Source organism: Nannobrachium achirus (genome assembly GCF_963921795.1).
Source record: "Nannobrachium achirus genome assembly, chromosome: 4".
Lineage (NCBI taxonomy): Eukaryota > Metazoa > Chordata > Actinopteri > Myctophiformes > Myctophidae > Nannobrachium > Nannobrachium achirus.
Genome location: NC_137813.1, coordinates 12,823,661 through 12,845,632, shown reverse-complemented (window position 1 = coordinate 12,845,632; position 21,972 = coordinate 12,823,661). Strand labels below are relative to the sequence as shown.

The following is a 21,972-nucleotide window of genomic DNA, read 5'->3' as shown; positions in this document are numbered from 1 at the left end:
TGTCTTTTGAATCCTTCTAAGATTTTTGGAAATAACCTATGTTTCTATATGTCAGCAATCTGGCCAGCCATCGTCAAAGAAAAGGTCCTTTTCACTTAACTGGAGCTCAGTTAGTCTGTTCTTGAGAGACTACTATATCAGTGGTTCTCAAACCTTTTCATGTGAAGGACCCCCAAAATGATATCTATTTGGCCACGGACCCCCATCTCAAAATATTTAGTTCCAGGGACCCCCCAGAAGCAAAATTTGAGTTACAAACGTTCGCTTTGAAAATACATACATTCAAAGATTTGCACACATTTTCACGACTTTTTCAAAAAATACAAGCTCACAGCGCGGCACTCGGTGCCGCGCTGTGAGCTTGTATATCTGCTATTTTTCACTGGTTAAAGCATTCAATCATTCTAGGCCTGAATGGGTTTTAATAAAGAAGTTAACTGCATGGCGAAGTGCTCAGACGACATCTGTCACTGGCTCAGGCTCTGCTGGGTGATCCAGAAGTGTTGCACTTTCAATCCTTGTAATGGATTGCTGGAGGTTGTATTTAACCACTGTCAACCTGCGGCTGTCGGTAGTTTGGACATGCCATTACCAGTGGTGGTTGGTCAAAAGACTCAACCCCAGTTCTTGAGTCAAAGCGTATAGATCAGGGATCTTCAATGTTTTTCAGGCTAAGGACCCCTTAGCTGAGGGAGAGATGAAGCAGACACACACACACACACACACACACACACACACACACACACACACACACACACATACACACACACACACACACACACACACACACACACACACACACACACACACACACACACACACACTACATTAGGTAGCCTATTGTACTATACAATAGTGTTGCAGATTAAACTTTATTTCATAGATTTCATAACTTCATAAACCTGCTTGACAGCACTCTTGTGTTGTGTAAATTGATGTCTTAGTGTTTGTTTGTTTGTTTACACATTATGTTTTCTATTAAAGGTAGGGTAAGTGATTTCATTCAAATCAAATAAAAACTAAATGGGCCTATGTTCAGATAGTACTAGTTACTATAGAGTGTTTGGTCCATATTTGGACTTCAGCCTTTCCCCTGTGAGGAGAAAAAAGCAGTTTCATTTCTGTATTGGTGGAGCAGACAGGTTTGCCTCCAATTAGGACAGAGTGGGGCCTTCCTCCAATCATGGTAGAGTGGGTGGCGGGCCTCATGCGCATCAAGGCCCGCCCCCGCTTGATCATGATCATGCAACGCGTTGTGAGCTTGGAGGTCAGCTATTTTCGGTGCGTTTCAGGGGAGTTTGGACAAGGCAATTCTCTTGAATGCCACCTTTGGTTATGGCATATGGCAAGATGGTATTTGCATTTAACTGCATTCATGGTCCGGAGAGGGCACTTTTTTACAGACATGGGCAGGGGCTCAAGCCCCCTTTGACGTCTATGTGTGTGCGTGCCTGACCTAGAAAAACTGTGACGTGATGCACTCTCACAAGCCTGCCCTGGCAAACCAACACGGGTTCAGCAGTTCAAGTCGCAGTGCCCGGGAAAGCGGGCCGCATGCACAGAAATGAGGCAATAACTTTGACTGATTCGCTGAGGGACAGTGAGGGAATGAGCAGATTTATGTGCATATACGATCCCTTGCTGGCCCGCGTTGGGTGTAATATGCAGCGGCCTGGCTCCACGGTCCTTGGTCTGTGTGCAGGGCAGGCAGGTCCTGCGTGTTATATTGGGATTTATACTTTGGCTATTCAAAAATAGCAGATCTACAAGCTCATAGCACGGCACCAAGCTTGTAGATCTGCTTTTTTTTTTTTTTTTTTTGCAAATCTTTGGATCTATATTATTTTAAAGCTGACATTTTTAACTCAAATCTTTGCTTCTGGGGGGGGGGGGGGGGGGTCCCTGGAACAAAATATTTTTAGATGGGGTCCGCGATGGCCGGATACATATAATCTTGGGGATCCTTGACATGAACAAGTTTGCGAACCACTGATTCAGAAGAAGGATTTAAAAGACATTTATAGAATTGGGTCAAAATATTCAAAGACTTGCACACATTTTCAAACATAGCAGATCTACAAGCTCGCAGCGCGGCACTCGGTGCCACGCTGTACAGCTTGTATATCTGCTATGTTTTAATAGTAAAGCATAAAATAATTCTCTTGTCTTTGTCTCGTCGTGCAGTGAGGCAGACAGAGACGTACGACATTGCTTATTGCTCGCCTGAAATGTTTACTGACACATAATTGTGATGAAGTGTTTGAGTTTAAAATGAGTGATGCACCGTCTGGTCCTCATCTTGAGATGGATACGCCAGAGAGTGTCTGCCTAATGACGTTCAGGTGCGAGTGGAGGAACACAAGCTTGAGTCAAATCGGTCAAATGGAATCGTGAATCTTATCCAAAAGGGTTTGCCTACAGGTGTGCCGTTTCAACTCTTCAGTGTTTACTGCTCATTTCCTGCAAATGCAAGTTTTGCCTTTCGCATTTTTATGGAGAATGAAGCGTATTTTTGCAGAGACTCGCACATGTCAAGAAACCACTCCATTCCCATTGAAAAGCAGCCCCCCATTCCCATTGGGGGGCACGGTGGCGCAGTGGTTAGCGCTTCGCCTCACAGCTATAAGGTCCTGGGTTCGATTCCCGCCGGGGGACGCTGTGGGCGCTGGCGGCGTGTTTCTCCCTCCGCAACATCAGCGCCCACACCCCTAGGTGGGGTTGGCGATAGGGCCTTTCTGTGTGGAGTTTGCATGTTCTCCCCGTGTCTCCTAGGGTTGATACCCTCACAAAAACATGCATGTAATCCTGGTCTCAATAATGCCTCCCCCTGGCCACCTTCCACGCGATACGTCCAAACCAGGGAAATCCCCACTGTCAGGTGAAAAGAAACAACTTGGACTCCTCATGCATAGAAGGAAGCATGAGGTCAGTCCGTTGTCTCCCCAGGTGCGGCAGAGGGAGAGCAGAGCCCAGGATTACATAGGCAATTAGCACTGGGTGAAAAAATGGGTTCAAAATTGTAGGATAAAAATTATATATAAACTAGAAGCAGTGCTCTTCCGAGCACAGGTCTCCACCAGGCCATACAAATTGGCCTGTTATAGCGCCACCATGAGGCTGATTTGAAAAATGTGGGGCAGAGGTTCTAGATCAGGGGTGCCCACACTTTGTTGACGTGAGATCTACTTTTAAAATGACTATCTCAACATGATCTACCCATTCACAATGTTGCCATTTTCCGTCTTGTTGACGTTGATCATGCTCCTGCTGAATCCATCACAGCTGAGAGTGTCCACGTTCCACGGCGTCATCTTCTCCTCCAGCTGGTGCGCTGCTAGTTTCTTCTCCCACTCCTGATGCTCTTGCTTCAGCCTCTCCAATTCCTCGACCCGTGCCTTGCTTGACTTTGTACCCCGGTGGCGGCGGCTGGCGGGGCCGGCAGCGAGCTCCTGTGCGTCTGCTAGCTTACGCTTGGACTCGGTGAGTGCCTTCTGCAACTCCTCACCCGTCTTCTGGAGTTCTTCCCTTCGCTTCACGCGCGCCTGGTGTCTCCATCTGAAAAGGCTGGCCGTGTCGATGTTGGGATGTGTGTCGTCTTCGTCGTCCGAAACCTCGATGTGGTCCCACATGCTGTAGTCTATTCTGGACATGATGCTAGTAAAGCTGCTATCGCGTTAGCTTCCGAGGTTGTTATGTTCGTATATAGTGTTTATCGGTGGCAACAAACACCATATGAAAAGTAACTCACGATCCAGATCTGTCTGTCCCTTTATAGGCTGTCTGTTCCTCCCACATGTCATCATTGATTGTGACATCATTGTGACCAAATATGGAGAAAGAAAAATAAATAAAATATAAATAGAATATGGAGAAGAAAATAAAATAGAATAAAAAATAAATACAAAACATACTTTCTTTTTTATGAGTTCATAATAAATAAATTGTAAGTGTAGTTTATTTAAATCTATAATTAATATTATAGACTTTCATGTTTTTGGATATGTAAGACTGTGGTAGTGAAATGTTCTGTATTCTTATATGTGGTTTTCTTGACCAAATTACTAAATATATAGGTCTGACATGCTCTTTGAAATATAAGGTCAATTATATCTGGATACGTCTCAGTACAATCTATTATGTATTCAGTAGTACAACCTAATAGGATTTGAGCTGTGTCCTCAAAGCAAGTCACCCATAAACATATGTCAGATTGCTTTATTAAAACTGAAAGTAAAAGTGCTGTTCTAAAATAATAATACTCCTTATTACATTCAGTACAAAGATAATTACCATTAACTAATGGAGAAACGTTCATATTACATTCGAGAGAAGGACAACATTTATAAATGTATGTGTTTTGCTTAATCTTCATCACTTCTGCAACACAAGAATAGATCTCTATATTCTGTGTTGTTGGTCCGTTTTTCATTTGTGCTAATGATTTTACATTTGCTTTTGCAACTGAAATAGGTGACCATTTCTGTCTTAAAGCCTCATTGGAAGGATGGTCCGAGTTTGACATAAGGTCGTCCATGTTGCTCTCGGCCTCCGTGAACTCCATCTCGTCCAGCTCCTGGATGGATGTGCTGTTGCCGATGAAGGTAGAGGCCATCTTGAGGCTGCATGGCGGGACGTCGCACACGGCCATCTTCCTGTCGAATATCTGATGGATCACCTGTGGCACGGTGAGCTGTATGTACTGCTGGCTCCCGCGGCTGGTGAGCGGCGCGAAGCTCAGCAGGAAAAAGTGCAGGCGGGGGGAGCAGATGTTGTAGAGCGCCTTGTTGTCCATGCAAAAGGTCTCGTCCGTGTTCTCCACCAGTTGGTGGATGGTGACACCGCTCATGTTGGCCGACACTAGGTATTTGAGGTTCTCCACCAGTTGGTGCACGGACAGCGTGGCATTGTAGGGCTCCACCACCATGTCGGACACCTTGGGCGAGGGCGACACGCTGAAGTTGTTCATGATGTGGTCGGGGTACTCCTCGTGGATCTTGCTGTAGGTGGGTGTGGTGAGCTTGAGTGTGCGGAAGCAGATGTTGTAGAGCGCCTCGTTGTCCATGTAGAAGGTCTTGTCTGTGTTCTCCACCAGTTGGTGCACGGACAGCGTGGCGTTGTAGGGCTCCACTACCATGTCGGACACCTTGGGTGAGGGCGACACGCTGAATGTGTTCATGATGTGGTCGGGGTACTCCTCGTGGATCTTGCTGATCAGTAGCGTGCCCAGGCCCGAGCCGGTGCCGCTGCCCAGCGATCGGGTGAGCTGGAAGCCCTGGACGCAGTCGCAGTTCTCCGCCTCGTTCTTCACCATGTTCATGCCCGAGTCCAGCAGCTCTGCCCCGTCCAGCAGCTCCGTTTCGTGGCCCTTGGCTCTGTTGTTGCCGGCATCTGTCTGGCTGAAGACAAAGTTGTCTGGTCTGAAGATCTGGCCGAAGGGGTCTGACTTCACGGCATCCATGTTGCTCGGTGCGGTGTTGGCCTCGGTGTAGTAGATGTTGGTCCTCTTTCTAGCTGATTGTCGCACTGGCTTATAGATCCGATTTGATTGTCGCACTGGTTTATTTTTGCTGCACTGGCCAGCCTGTATATTGACTATTTCCCTCATGATGTCTAAGTGTAAATACAAACTTCTAATACTCTAAACAATTTTCTATCTATAGGCTACTTTCTTTATCTCTATCTATGTTTCTCTCTGTCCTCCTCGGACAGCTTATATGGTCGACCAGAACTTGGCCTGACGTCATTCATCCAATTCTGAATCAATCCTCAAAGTATGGTCTCATTGGATATTTTTAATCATCCAATCATCAGACTGGGACGGACATTACACACTGGACTGAAATGACCATATATGGACAGGTTTTCTTGTCTTGTACGTGCAAAATATCTGTCTGTGAATAGGTGTTGTAAAAGGTGTCCAGAATGAACAGGTTTTATCTATCCCGTACATCCAGAAGGGATCATGTTGGGATGCAGAACACCAATGAATTGGCCAGATGTATGGAAGACCGAAATGACTGGCTCCAGTTGTTGATCTGGGAACAACGATGGAGGGCTTGTCTCAAGACGACCTAGATATCCTTAAATATATAAATGTAAATAAACAAAATAAATAATAAATTAAATATTAAAATGAAATAAATAAAATAAAAATAAATAAAATACCTACTTTACTTTTTATGAGTTCATAATAAATAAATATGTAGAGGTGTTTGGAGACTGCTCCCAGTAGATAGGGCTTCTGCTGGTGGTGTCTGCTGATAAGTGTTGTTTGCTGTGGTACAGTATGTGTCATTGTGTTATGTAGGTTTCTCAATTCCAGTTACTTAGTCTTTGTATTCTTTGTATGTGTGGCACTGATGGGTATTTAAGGTAACTGCAAGGTTATGTGGATGAGGTCATGGTCAGAGTAGTAGGTATCTACCATATGTGTGGAGACTTTGTTGGGTCTGTTGACATATACATGGTCTAGGAGTGAGCCGTCATCTGTAGTTGGTGTGGAGACGAATTGATCAAAGCTATACTGTTGCATGATTTGTAGAATTGTGTGTTGGGGGTCAGCACTGAGGTTGTAGTTGAAGTCCCCTAAAATGACTGTCAAGGTATTCTTTTCAAGTGATTGCAGGAATGCATGAAGGTTGTCTGCAAATTTTGTGAGGTTCATGTGAGATGGTCTTCTATACAGTGTGATGAGGTTGATTTTAGTTGCAGTTTTGTATAGTGTCAGTGCTGTGTGCTCCACATTGTTAATTGACTTGTTGAGTTGTGTCGGAGAAAGGTTATTTGATGCTATTGTGAGGATTCCGCCTCCTTTCTGTGTAGGTCTGTCAGTTCTGAAGTATGTGGATTCATGTAGGATGAGATCAGCTTGTTCAAGGTCTTGGTGTGGTTTGAGGAACGTTTCCACAATGGTTAGCACGTCAAGTTTTGGCAGTGTTGGATCTTTTTTGAGGTCAGGTAAATGTTTCAAGTATGATCTGATGTTCAGCATGGCGATAGTGAGGGTGGAGTCTTTTGCAAGAACTGGGATCTGTTGGGGTATTTGTAATTGTGTGTTCTGGAGTCTGATCATTTCCTTGTGTACTGCATGGTCACATTTGATGTGTTTGGCATGAAAGTCTAGGAGGTAAAGGCCTTGTAGAGATGTCACTCTGCTGAGTGCTACATAGACTTGACCTGGGTTGAAGCGGCCCTTTTCTTCTATTGTGACAACAATTTTGTCCAGTGTTTTTCCTTGGACTTTATGAATAGTGCATGCCCATGCCAGATTCAGTGGGAATTGCACTCGGATTGCTTCCACAGTGTTTCTTCTACCGGCATAACATTGCACAGTGTGTCTTTGTATGGGTACTGCATGAGGAAACTGTTCTCTGTATTGACTTGCTGCTTTGGCAGCTTTTCCAACACGATCACTGTCAAAGTTTACCAAGATGGTTTGGACAGTTGTGTCTGTTTGCTGGATGTGAACAACTGTTCCGCATACTCCATTAGACAGTCCATCGGCGACATTGATGTTGGTTGTCAACATGACTCTGGCCCCAAGTGCAACAGAGACAGTCTCTCGTAAGCCTCCTGTTTCCGATGGGTTGTTTGATAGCTTAATATCAACTAGTTCAGTCTTCCAATCTTTTTGTGAATCAATGGCGGGGATGTTGAATATTTGTGTTGGCAAGTTTGCTAGCTTGTCATTATTGTGTTTATCTGTGGGTATATTCCTGCTGAAGACATGCAATGCTTCACTTGGGTATGAGGGGTCTGTTTTGGAGACAATTCTGGTGTGTAATAGCGCAATGTCTTCTTCAAAGCATGTGTTTGTGCGAACTCTAATAAGTAGTTCTGCATAGCGTTGGTCGTTTTTTTGGCGCATTGTTTCTGTTAGTTCAAACAGTTGGAAGTTTTCTTGCCATAAGGAGCCATGAAGTTTGACATAGGGATCAGAAGGGGTGGAAAATATTGGTTTGGCCAAGACTGGTGGAAGTTGGTACAGGTCACCAACTGCAAGGATACTGACATTACCAAAACGAGACTCTGGGTTGTGTATGCCTGTGATGTCTTGCAGGCGTTTGTGAATGTGATATAGAAGATCTGCACTCACCATGGAGACTTCGTCAATGATCAACAGTTTAAGCTTTCCTAGCCGCGAGCGCATTGTATTTAGTGCATCGTGTCCTGGAGGTTGGTATGCTTTTGATTTAGTAATAGGTTTGAAGTTGAGTGCAGAATGAATTGTAATGCCGTCGATGGCAAACGCTGCTGTGTCTTTAGCAAAACGGCCATCCACATGCAAAAGTCGTTGGTGAAAATATTTTCTCAGTGTGATATGTTTAGGTCTTTCTGTTTTTAAACCACCGCGTCCATAAGGGTACTTTGAGGGGTTTGCCAACTCTTCAAACTTGTCATCTTGGTAGAAAGCGCGTGGTCTTTGGTGTTCCGCAGGAGCAACTGAATATATTGAGTCTGCATCTAAAAAATGCTCTTCTTGAAGCAAAGTGTCATATGGGAGTCCTCGTAGTTGACTGGTTTGTTCAAATGCTTTTCTGTCTTCTTCATCTTCAATGTCTTGAATAGTTTCAGTACTTGATTGCTGTGTTTGCTCTGTGTCGATTGTGTCATGTGGGAGTCCTGCTAGTTGACAGGTTTGTTGAAATGCTTTTGTGTCTTCTTCATTTGGATTGTCTTGAACATTGTCGGTTGTTGATTGCTGTGTTAGATGGGGGTCAATTTGCTCCAATGCTACATAATGTATTTGAGCAAGGTGGCCAATTGTGACAGTATTAAGACTTCGGCCTTGTTGTGGGGTCAATTCAACTGTATAGTCCTGCTCTGTGTCACTGTTGTAGATGAGTATGTTGATGTTTAGCATGTTTGCCACTGCATTTACTGCAAGGTTGTCAGCCCAATCACCATTGCGTATCTTCTCGATGAGCAAAGTCATTTCCTGCTGTTGTTGAAATATAAAGTCAAGTGAATTGATTGGCTGTGCTTCAGCATTGGGCAGTTCAAGGAATTGCATGTAATGTTGCTGTACATTTGGGTCTTCTAGAAAGGTAACCAACTGTGTGCGTATGTCAGCACCTCTGATAGTTAGTATACCTGCTTTTTCAAGTGTTGTTGCTACAGCATGGTAAAAACAATTCCCATCGTCAGGAACATCGTAGATAGTCAAGTCATTGTGCTTAACATAATCCGCCAATCTCTTGTACAAATTGCCCAAATTGGGTGTAAATGCAGTTGCGCTGATATTTGCATTGTTTTTTGGGTAATTCTGTTGTGGTGATGTCATGGCTTCCCACAATTCAGTATTGTCTTGGAGCCAGCGATCCTCCCAGTCCTCACAGATGTCAATGTCACTGTACAGAGTATTGTGTTGCTTTAGCCAGCATAGAGCTTCAAGTACCTTCTTGGGACGCACAAACTCATGTATGTAGTGCCCCTCGTAAGCAAGTTTGCGTTTTAGTTTCAGGGCAACAACTTCAGCAGTGTCAGGGAGTCTTGGCAGCAACTTGATAATAGTGTTTAGGTTAGATGGTACATTGACTGCATTACCGTGGATTGCCTTCTGTCTGCCTCTTGGCAAGCCAACCAGTTTCATGAAGGCAATACGTTGACTTATTAACCTTTCTTCTAATTGGTGTAAGTCCTGTAATTCTGGGGGAATGGCGTCCAGTAGTAAGTTGTTTGCCCAAGCTTGTGTGGGGAGTTTGCCTATTTTCAGGGACTGATGACATGTGTGGCAGATCCAAGTTTTGTTTTTATTTGTGACAGTTGGCTCTTTGTCCAGCAGATTTGCCGTGTGGATTGTTGCATTGTACTTTTCAAGTTTTAACTCTAGCACTGACTCTCTGTAAAGCATTCGTTCACAGGAAAAGCAGACATAATTGGGTCCACTTTCTGACATCTTTTTTAAGAATGCATCTGCAGCAGCTGCAACATCATCAACTGTTTTCACTCGTTTTCTCTCCAATGATCTACAGTGTCTTTTGTTTGTAGTGTTGGTAGCCCGTTCTTGTTTCTTCTCGTCAGTGCTTTGCTGGGATCTCTTTTTCCTCTTATTGTAAGTGTTGGTAGCCCGTACTTTTTCTTTGGTGGTCACGCCCTGCGCCGCTAGTTTCTTCTCCCACTCCCGCTGCTCTTGCTTCAGCCAGCAGGCCTCTGCCGGCTGGTCCTCCATGGTATCGGAGTTAGACCATAGTGTGGAACTACTCAACTCTACAGGGGTTGTAAATGCCGGACCTGCCGTGGCATTGACCCCTGCAGTTGGAATAATGCTGAATCCGTCCCTGCTGAGGGTGTCCACCGCCGCTAGTTTCTTCTCCCACTCCCGCTGCTCTTGCTTCAGCCTCTCCAACTCCTCGACCCATGCCTTGCTCGACTCTGCACACCGGCGGCGGTGGCTGGCGGGGCCGGCAGCGAGCTCTGTGGCAGGGAAAGCTAAGAAGGTTGAGGGCTCGCCAGGGGGCTGCTGGATTCTGTGGGGGAGGTAGCCTGTGGTGCTTCTTTGGTCGGGAGCGGCTTCTTCCAGGTCTTTCTTGGATTACAGCGCTCTTTTCTCTTACTTAGAGAAAGATAAGGCTGGAGATCTTGTTTATAGTGGGATAGTTTATTCCGATGTGATCCTATCTATTCTAGATCTTATCTTAATCTCGTTCTGAAAAAGTAGTTTATACTCAATTGTGAGTATAAACAGAGGGGGAAACAACATTGAAGCCAAAAGCCAAAATGTCATGTGAAGCTCGACCAATCCTCAAGCGACGCAATATGACGCAATATGACGCAATATGACGCAATATGACGCAATATGACATCATATTGCGGGACGGACGGAGGGGAAAACATACTCTCCAATATGACGCAATATGACGCAATATGACGCAATATGACATCATATTGCGGGACGGACGGAGGGGAAAACATACTCTCCACTCAGCCTTCGGCTGGTGGAGACAAAAAGAAAAAAAAAACAAAAAAAACAGAATCCAACTTCATAGGTAGATTTAAAGTCAGAGAAGTTAATAAAAATAGCAATAGCCAATGGCAGGACGTGTGAAGTTTGAAATGACACATACAGTATGTGGGTGCGTTCAGAAATGCACTCAGTGAGTGCAGTGGGCGGTGACGTGATGCACTCAGCACACCCGAGTGGAGTGCACCGAATAAACAAACGACAACATGGCACACCAGTGCGTTGAGTGTGCATTTCCGAACGCACCCTGTATGTCATAACTCATGTACGTTTGCATTTGACAGGGAGTCATTAAAATTTGACTTTTAGGGACTTTTGACATAAGAATACAGAGACTTTTGGGCATCTAATAATTATTTATGACCTCGGCTATGCTCTAAAAGTGAGTGTATTTTTCATTTAGGTCTTTAAAAGGCCACCTCTTAATGGATTACTGTTTGCTGTTTATATTTCACATCACAAGGAAAGGCACTGAATGTACCCGGCAAAATGTCACACTTTATCTCATTCTCTTTATTACTCCACGTAACTATACAGTATGCTACAAACCATTTATAGCTTTTGTTGTTGCAAAGCAAATACGGCACTACAGTAATAAGACGTGAGTCTGTGTGATATTTTTCCATGACATATATGTAGAAAGATGTGCATATTTACGTCGCGTATATATGATGTAAGATTCTAAAAATTAACAGTGTAATTCAGGAATCAGTTATTTACAGGGGTGCCCTGAGTAGGGATGGGTATCGTTCACCTTTGAATCGATACGATACCTTTTTCGATACCTGGGAATCAATACGATACCCTGTTCGATACTTTTTATTTAAGTTTAGAGGTGATGATGATGATCACACAGTGTGGCGGAGCGGAGAGTATAGACGTTGGATAATCATCATAATAATAAACATTATAGGCTATTGTCGGCTATTTTCCACAGTAACGAGTGTAGCCTACTAAAGCAGTCATTATAAACTCTCAGTAGCCCAACTGTTACAGATGCAACAGGCCAGGGGTGCGTTCCAGAGTATCGAAACGAGGTATCGTTCGTTTTTACGTGAACCGATACCCGATAGTATTGACGTCATGCAATCGATACCATTAAAAGTATCACAGACGATACCCATCCCTAGCCCTGAGTCAAAAAGGTTTAAAAACCCCTGGTGTAAATGCATGTATTGCCTAATCTCTGAGAAAGTTACCTTTAGTAACTCTGAGGACTTCCTAGGGGTCCTGCATGGACCTATGGCGTATAAAGTCATCAACAGGAACATTGTCCTCCTGCGTTGCTCTGAAGGTCACAGTGTTTGGAGGGATAATGAAAAACAAGAGAATGCATGCAGCATAAATGGAAAAGCTCCGGGGGTTTCAGTACAAAAACTTTTCATTGATTTAGGTGCGTGGTCTACATACTTTATTGTTTTTCTAGATTGATATTGCTATGCGTTTGTTGTATTGTTGTTAATGTATTGACGTATTATCTGACTTATTATCTTGCTTATTGTATTGCTGTATTACCTGCTTATTGTAAATCGCTCTGGATTAAGAGCGTCTGCTAAATGCCTAAATTGTAAATTGTAATCGCTGTCCACCTGATAGAGGGGGCGGCATAGGTCAGGGGTAGAGAAACCGTTATTAGAGCACGAAGGGTTCTCGAAGGGTTCCCAGTTTGAATCCGGGCTCCCCCTGAGTTAATGTCGAAGGGTCCTTGGGCAAGACTCTGAACCCCTAATTGCTCCCGGTGAGTAGGTTGGTGCCTTGCATGGTTTCCTCCGCCACCGGTGTATGTGAATGGGTGAATGTAATGCACAATCTCTGTAAAGCGCTTTGGTTAAAAGCGCTATATAAATGCACCATTTACCATTTATAGAAAGATCTGGGAAAGAGTAGACCCATTCCGTGTGCATTCGTAAAAGCAAAGTGTATATGGCTGATAACCGGGGTGGGTGGGGGGGGGCGTGGACACAGGAGACACATGGGTTAATGTGATGATGAATGGACCTGCAGCCCCCACAGCAAAACGACTGCAGTGGACGGCCTATACTGCACCCTCATATCCTCAGTCTTCATTTAGAGCAGGGGTCTTCAACAGGGGGTCCGGGATCCCTAGGGGTCCTCAGAGATACTTGACATGAATCCGATATGTGTTAGGAGTCCCTGGTTCATCTTCTCTCTCAGCTAAGGGGTCCTTTAACCTGAAACATTTTGAAGATCCTTGATTGTAAATGGACCTATACGGACGGCTCACTTCTCAAACATTAACACTGAGAATTGTACTGTGTAGGAGTTGGGTGGCATGCTTTATGTTTGTGCTCGTGCATACACGTGTGTTAGCATTGAATGTGTGCGTGCGTGCGTGCGTGCGTGCATGCGTGCGTGTGTGCGTGTATGTGCGCGCAGTACATGTTAGGGCCACACAGTTATTGTGTCTAAAAGTGATGCTGTAATCGCAATTATTACAGATATGGCATTCAAAGCTATGTGTGAATTGACCTCATTTCACGCCTGATAAATCAGACACGACAATAGGAAGGGAAATGCTTTACAGGGAAAGATCAGGGAAAGTGAAGTGTGAAGAGGTCATAATCTTCACACAATCATGTGATAATGATTATTTTATAAAGTATATATACTGTATATATATATATATATATATATATATATATATATATACACAGTATATATTGCGTTCGGTGGTGTATCTCTTTGTGTTTATACGCCCGTAGCCAATCAGGAACCAGCATTCTTGGTGACATCACCATCAACAGCCAATGAGGGACCAGTTTTGCTTATGCGAGCCATTATCTTTGATCAAATTGTAGGTCATGTCCTCTGGTAAGGTAATGGCAACATCACAGATTCTGTTATACGTATGATTAAATATCCCGCCCTCGCACATGCATCCATGCATGACGTCGTCCAGGAAAACCCCTAGCCATACCTGGAAAGCCCTTCCCCTCCCCTCCCCCCCCCTTCCTCTCCCCCCAGAGAAATATAATCGCACACGACCCTAAATTGAATTATGATCTTCCAATTTCTTCTCATTATCCCAGAGCAAATCGATTGTGCGCGGGCCTGACAGAGCGTGAAGCTTAATTATGTTGCGAAAGGGCGCTGCTTTCACCAAAAAAACAAATGATCTACAACGACACACCGGCGCGTTGATTGTTAGCAGCTCTGTTCTTTTTCTGACACCATCTCACTAAGCTGAGCTTAACCACTATAGATCCTAGATCCTCTACACCAGGGGTCTTCAACGTTTTCAGGCCAAGGACCCCTTAGTTGAGAGAGAGATGAAGCAGGGACCCCCTCTACATATTGTGTAAATGTGTGATGCAGATTTCCATCGATTTCATAGATAGATTCATAGACTTGTTTGACAGCACTGTCATCAGTGTATGTTGGATTCATGTTAATTTGTATTTTCAGACATTTAACCACTTAAATCGTTGATATTTTGTAAACTTGACCTTTCACTTTGTACTAGGTCTGCTCTTTTTTTACCTCTACACCAAACCGAAAACAGCCGATCTACAGTTGAGAGGTTGCTATTTTTGGCCTAAAGTTCCCCTCGGAATAGGGATGCAAGGGTTCAAGTTGTTAATTTAAAAGAATGATCCTATAACACAAGGATTTGACGGCCCTCCTGTTGTAACTCTAAGGACCCCCTGTTGAAGACCCCTGCTCTTCACCAAATGTCTTTGCCAGAAATAGCCCGATTTACAAGATCTAAGCGTGTCACATTGCGGCACGCTGTGAGCTTGCAGAGCAAAGCAAAAACACTCCCAATGTTCTGCTGTGTGGTGTAGTCCATCACGCACCCTATAGCTCTAATCTTTCCTTGTATTACTTGGCACCTTTGTTTCAACTATACCGGCCTACTTGGGAACAATGCAAGTTGGAAACAATGAAAATTGGCAATGCATGTTATGCAATACACAATATACCCGTTGTCTTATTTCTCTTTATCGAGCCCACTATTGAGCCTTTTCTAAAATTCTTTGGAAAGACATTGAAAAGAACTGGTATTTTCTTTTTTATTGTCCAGTAGTTGTGACTGTGAGTTTGTGGCTGACCACCATCTATGGAGATGACAATTATTGGCAAAAGCAACAAATATTATCATTAAATATCATTAAAACAATCATTCATTAGTGTGCAATAAGTGTTAAATGGCTTTATATTATGCATAGTACAGTAACTATTTATTGATCGCCTCTTGTCTTGATTGTTTAAACATGACGTCATGGGCCACTATGCTCGATAACAAGCTTGATAAGCCCAAAGATTATTGATACCGGTTAGTCAATACATACATTTTGTTATCGAGTTTGTAGCGGGCCCTTGTTTCGAGCTCCATCCCTAATCATAAAGGGCTTTGCAGACAGGCGCGATTTTTCGCACGGAAAAAACGGACGATTTCATTTATTTTAAAGAAACCAATGATTCTCTATGACCGCATGCACACCTGCTCCGAATTCGCAGTGCGTCAAGTGGCTGCGGCAGTGTGTTTTTTCCCCCAATCGAACCCAGTTCTATTTGTGCATCTTTTCGCATGTGGTAAAAACTTATTGACTCCTTTTATGACTCCTTTTCGGATCCGCAGTGTGGATTCCGCACTACATTGCACACCAAATCCAATGCATTTTAATCATGCAGCAAACAGAAAATAAACTCAACGGGCATGTGTGCAAAGCCCATAACTCTGCGTGTCCATCTTTGGCAGGAGGAGGGCTCCACCTTCCTGCAGCTGGGCGCGTCCATCGAGCAGCAGATCAACGGCATGTTCAAGGTGATGGAGGAGTACAACTGGGACAGCTTCGTGGTGATCACCAGCCTGTACCCGGGCTACGAGGCCTACATAGACTACATCAAGTCCTTCACCGACACCAGCTACTTCATCTGGGAGCTGCAGGACGTGCTCACCTTCGACATGTCCGGCGACGGCCTCAACGACATCCGCGCCAGCCGCCTCCTGCAGCAGATCGACGCCCAGGTATAACATAAGCGAGGTTATTGTAGTTCGCGGAATAACGGAAAATGTAATAATACAAATTAATAAGATGCATTTTCGTTAGCTGAACTGTATAAAAACTAGAAAAACTATTAAGAAAACAACGACTAACTTTATTATGTGTTTACGAAACAACTAACTAAAATGAACAGAAATTGTAGACAAAGTGCCCTTTAGTCCAGGCATTTTATGCAAAAATAGGGGTCAACCTCCCACTAATTGCAACAAAACCAAACTCAGTTGATTTTGTATCCTTAATATGTCCTGTACACTTTAAAAAAAAAAAAAAAAGCTTCCTCCTAGTAGGCTATAATCATAATACTTGATGATCATGGGACCCTGTCTTTAAAAAATGTTACATTGTGCTCCTAAAAGTAGTGTGTTGGTGTTTACCTGGGAGTGAGGGAGAGAGCGAGAGAGAGAGAGTAGCCACGACAGAGCGATGTTGTGTTTACAGGAAACGTAATTTTTACGGGGCAGCTCAGGGGGCCTCGTCTATCTTCGGGGCTCCACGCAACTGCGTAGTCTGCGTAGAGGCTAAAAAACATATAGACATAATTGTCCGGGTGAAAATCACCAAGCGTTAGTTAGTGTTCTTGGGTTGAAGAAGTGACTGGTTAGTAGACATCTAGACCCTTGTAGAGTTATTTGGAGGTATAGAAGCTCCAAGCTCACTTCCAAAAAGATAAAATAAAGTGACACATTTCTTTAGTGTGTTAGTACTCGAGTCAATGACTCGACTCGAGTCAAATTTTTCATTGTCTCTGTCTCGTCTCGGTCTCGTCTTGACTTGGTCTCGGACTATAAGGGACTCGGGACTCTTCCCCCACCGAGTCCACTCGAGTCAAGAGTCAAGACAATGCAATGAAATAATTGTATTATACCCATATTATGAGGAGCCCATTATAAGAGTGCTGTCTGGTGCTTTTCATTGATGAATTATGATGATTATGATTTAGTAAGAAAACCCATAGTCCAGAAAATTAAAGATATTAAATTATGTCCTGAGATTTTTAATCTGGTCTTGACTTTGTCTCGACCTCCGTTGGTCTCGGTCTTGACTCGGACTTGCCCCCCCTCAGACTCGGTCTTGACTTGGACTTGCTTTAGGTGGACTGACCAAAGATATTTAATTTATGAAGATAGCTCAACCTCATTGGATCCACTACAGTGCGACATGGTACACAAATCCTACAAAAAGCCTCCTAAGTGGGCGTCGGCTCTGACGGCAAATCTCGCGCACGTCCTGTTTACTGGTGCTATAGATTCCGCGAGTGTGTGTTGCTGGGACAGCTAAAGAGCAATAATAAAGTCGATTTTTTTCCTTTGTTGTGTCACTGAAAAAAGCAACTTTAGCATGACAATTTTGTTAATATTATTAGGCTTGTGATGATCGGGTCCAATATTTAGTTCAGTGACCATGGCTTCTGAACTTTTATTTTGCTCTGTGTTCACGTTAGCTCTCTCATTGTAAATGAATAGACTCCAAACATGCTTCCGCATCCTAAAAAGGTATCCACCTACGTCACGCAGAAACGGGAAGTACGGGTCTAATCCGCCCTCTTGGACTCGACTACAACACAACATTTCTAAACTCCACCTCTCCCCCTGCAGGTGCTGCTGGTGTACTGCAACCACGAGGAGGCCCAGTACCTGTTCACCATGGCGCGCGGCGCGGGCCTGGTGGGGCCCGGCTACATCTGGATCGTGCCCAGCCTGGCGGTGGGCAACCCGGACGTGCCCCCGCCCGACAGCTTCCCCGTGGGCATCATCAGCATCATCACGGACCGCTGGCGCATGAGCCTGCGGAAGCGGGTGCGCGACGGCGTGGCCATCGTGGTCAAGGGGGCGCAGAGCTTCCACAAGCAGCGGGGCTACGTGCCCGAGGGCCACAGCGACTGTCACAACCCCACCAAGCCCCCCGCCAACAACGACACCCTGTTCAGGTAGGGGTCACACTAATAGTAGTGGTTCTCAACCTGTGGGTCCGGACCCCCAGTTAAAATATGATTATTTGGGAGGTCGCAGCCTGAAAAGTTTGAGAACCACTGCCCTATTAGGGCTGTCACGATTATTATGGCATTTTACATAGACGATTATTTTCGCTCAAATAATTGCGATTAACGATTTAATTTTTGTTGTTGACAATCACATTTCTGTTTGGCTTGTAGGCTTTGAAGTTGACACATGGCAGATATGACACATAACCTAAATATACAAAGAAATTACTGGCATATTTGACAACTTTAAACTTAAAAAAGAACATTGATAGATGAGACACGTAGTGAGCTTGTGGATCGGCTATTTCCACTATTTTAGAAATAGTTTTTTCAACGTGGAAACTATTTTGACGATTATGACAAAATAATTGCGATTATGTCAAATAATTATTAGACGATTATGTAATAATTGTGACACAGTTTGAGTCTACGAAATTAACACTGCGTCCAAACTCTCCGAGCCATCTAAATTCACTTTATAGATGTCCAAGAGGACAGCAGGGCTATCTAAATGGAGAGGAGAGGAGGAAGACAGGTAGAGGTGTGGGCTTTTTCTGGCCTTGTTTCTAAAGTGTCGTTTATTTGGGGCCGTGATTCCTAATGTTGTTTAAGCGAGTGGTTCTCAAGTATTTTCATGCCAAAGACCCCCAAATTAATATGTATGTGTCCACACTCAAATAGCTGATTGCGTATAATCACATACCATGTTTAAAGTGCTCTTGTGGCCTATATTCCTTTGGGCTTGTTTTCATAGCAGGGACGTGCTGGCCATTGGGAAAAGCGGGACAACTCCCGAACGGCCGGTTCATTCCCGGCCGGTCCAGGCCGGCCATTTGAAAAAAAAATAAAAAATAAAATGTCTGTCTTCGTTCCATTCTCGTATCTCCAAGTTTCAAATTTGTAATTTTTTTCGCAAAGCAAAGCCCTGCTTCATCATACAAGGCCGTCGCACAAAAGTAGTGAAAACAGCAGATCTACAAGCACACAGCGCCTCGCACCGCTAGGCGTTGTCTGCTTGTAGATCGGCTGTTTTCACTAGTTTAAATAATTTTTTAAATGATAAATACAAAACAAACGGTTTTGGACATACAAGGTTTCCACCCGACGACGACGAAATATAACTCATGTACAGTAATTGGCCCACTGGCTTGTCACTTGTCATGATCTGAAATAGGCAAATCTTTGAGCACTATAGAGAGAGATCTCTCTCTATAGCGCGCAATGAGGGCCTCTCCAACTCTTTTCCCCAGGCTGAATCAGGGGCCCAGCACGTCCCTGCTTGTGGCCTATATTCCTTTGGGCTTGTTTTCATAGACCCGGTGGTTGCTTGTTTCTTGCGTGGAATCTGGCAACACTGGCAGTCAGCAAAGGCTGGCAACAGTGGCAGTCAGCTGCCATCTGGACGCATGAGAACACACACAATCCTGGCTTTTGTCTGATAAATGTTGTTAAAGCCGCTCTCCCTATTCTGGGCATGTAGTGGGCTTCATTGTGCCAACACATTCTCCATTCCCTGAGACATTTCATACCCTAACCCTGTGACATCAAGGGCCCTATTTTGTGCCCAAGTCGCTATACCCACCACTTGGGGATTTAGCATGCGCAAGGGGCATTCCTGAGGCCAAGTTTCTACAGCAGTGCTATTCTTCAACCTGCAGCCCCTGTCATGGTCATAACAAAAAATATATTTTGTCTACTTTCAGTGTGGACAAATCATTTCTGATGTAATTTCTTTCCAAAAACACTGGGGAACATTTTTTTGTCTTGTTTCATACAAGACCCTTTTAGTTTTTAGTTTTAGTTTGCTCCAAAAGAAGAAACTTCATCATTTCATCGTTAATCATTCCATGACGATCTTTTTGTTCAATGAGGTTTGGCCTCATGAATGGAAATTTGGCCTTTTTCTGTGTGTTTCCTTAACAGTTTTACTGCCAGATGTTGTTATTTATTTATTGGGTTTTGTGCCAGCAAAAGCACCTTACCTTTGCGATGTTATAGACAAAGATGTATTTCATTATTTTCTTTTCTCCTTAAATAGGTGTACTTTGGCTATACAAGCAGTAGAGGGCAGCCTCATGCAAGAATTAATGTGAAATGGCCGCGGTAGGCTGTCGTCCGTCAAGGCCGCTCAATCGCTACAGAGCAATAGACCCAGAGAAAATAACAAGGAAGTGTTTTGTTACTCCATTGATGCTAACGTCCAGTGGGTTTTTGAGAGCACTTTTACGGGAGCTGTCTCTACGGTACACACCCGCGCGACCCCTCATCAGTTTACAGACATCAAACCAAGGTACAAAAGAACGAGCCAAAGAACGTACTATTGGCATCGCGCCGCCGGGAAAAATGGGGCGAACGGGAACGTCCAAAGCGGTTATAGAGTTAATTTTTAGACTTGTCATAGTGTGTTACAAAATCATTGACTAAATGTCCAAAATGGGACCGTCATTCTCTGCTTGCGGCTCTTGGACTTGGTATGGTATTTTGCTGAGTGGCCCCCTGAGCCATCTTGAGTTGAGTAGCCTTGTTCTACAGTATCTTCTGACACCAGCCTTATCCCTAAACACATGTGCTACCTCCGTTACATTATGCATAGTTGGGCGTTACATTAATAAAACCAATCAGTGTGTCAGATGCCATTGCCTTTAAGAGAATGCCGCGCAAGCCGGTATGCCCATTGCAATCTTACGCTTTAAACTTTAAATTACAGCAATCACGTGTGTGTCACGGAATGGTCTGGTGTCTGTGCAAATGCAGATCAAAACATTTTCAGTCGGCGTCTTTGCACGATTTTAACTCCAAGTAGCAGTTAAACCATCTCTTCTTTTCCTTTTTTCTCTGCCCCCGACTCTTGTTGCCTCTTGGGGTGCAGCCAGCATGATTTTTTTTTGTCACGGCTTTCTGTCAAGCCCCACCCTGGCAGTGTGTGATTGGCCTGCTGCAGTCCAAGGCACTACAGTCCTTTTGAGCCGCATTGTCGCTATGTGTACATGTTATCTCTTAGAAAACCCAACTCTACCCCTAACCCTAACCTTAACCTCCGTGGGGTAGAGCAAGAAAGAGTGGCACGACCAGGATGCGAACCCGGGTCGCATGGGTCGGAATACTAGAGACCAATCCACCAAGCCACAGAGGCAGGTGCTGGGAATGGCATTCTGTCAGTATTAGTAGTGGAGGAAAAGCCTCGCGTAGGGGAGGGGCCTTGCGAGGCTGCCATTCAAATGACGCCTGGCCAATCACAGCGCGTCTTTTCTGGGACTTGCCCGCATGCCGTTACATTTAGATATCACACGTGCAGCCACGCTGCTCACTCACTGCCATGACCGGCTGGGGGAGAGGGAGGGCAGGGGAGAGGCGCTTCAGCTCTGAGCATGGGCAGGCAAGTTGAGGATGCATCACGCATGCATGCCGTGATTATTACTTAGGTGGAGCCGGAACGAGCACATATTAGTTATTATGATGATGATTGGCTTGGCTCTTTTTTTGGCCCTTTGGGACCATGCGTGCTGTACGTATGCCTAGCGGCGGCCCTGACCCTCCCGCAATCAATTCTTTTCATGCACTGCCTGTTGAGCATTCCTGGTGTTGGGTGATTATTATGGTCTTGCAATATCAGATCTACAATCTCACAACTCATCACATTGGACAAATTAAATACTGAGGTGTGTACCCTCATAACGGGGTTCCCCGGCAGTCTGTTCTTGGCCCCCCTCTCTTTTTTCTCTCCCCGTTACACCATATCTCTTTGCCAAAAGCAGACGATTTGCAAGGTCACACAGCGCGTCAACGTGACTCTCGAGCCTGTAGACTGGCTATTTTCCTTAGATGGCGATGGTAAAGTGAGCACATGCAGTGCACGGACGAGATAGCACAGGCAGAGAACGTGCGTGTGATGTGTGTGCGTGTGTGCGTATGCGTGTGTGTTTGTGTGTGCGCGCGCGCACCTGCGTGTGAGTTAGCTAAGTCAGTAGAACAAACACAATGGCTTCACGCCAGAGAAT

General features: G+C 44.5%; 2 protein-coding genes across 2 annotated transcripts in view; one reads left to right on the top strand and one right to left on the bottom strand.

Annotated features, from left to right (window-relative positions):
* grin2ca (glutamate receptor, ionotropic, N-methyl D-aspartate 2Ca) overlaps nucleotides 1-21,972 on the top strand; it is a gene marked incomplete at both ends in the record, with an annotated part of 125,170 nt that overhangs the window by 30,066 nt on the left and 73,132 nt on the right. Inside the window, 2 exons of the mRNA XM_080723949.1 lie at nucleotides 15,687-15,956; nucleotides 17,589-17,920. Coding sequence (XP_080580075.1) covers nucleotides 15,687-15,956; nucleotides 17,589-17,920 — 602 coding nt within the window. The remainder of the gene's footprint in view (nucleotides 1-15,686; nucleotides 15,957-17,588; nucleotides 17,921-21,972) is intronic.
* LOC308284088 (tubulin beta-5 chain-like) lies at nucleotides 4,362-5,458 on the bottom strand (the record flags this gene model as incomplete). The annotated part of the gene is made up of 2 exons (XM_080724626.1): nucleotides 4,362-4,377; nucleotides 4,521-5,458. The coding sequence occupies 2 exons, from the start codon at nucleotides 5,456-5,458 to the stop codon at nucleotides 4,362-4,364; spliced, it is 954 nt and encodes a 317-aa protein (XP_080580752.1).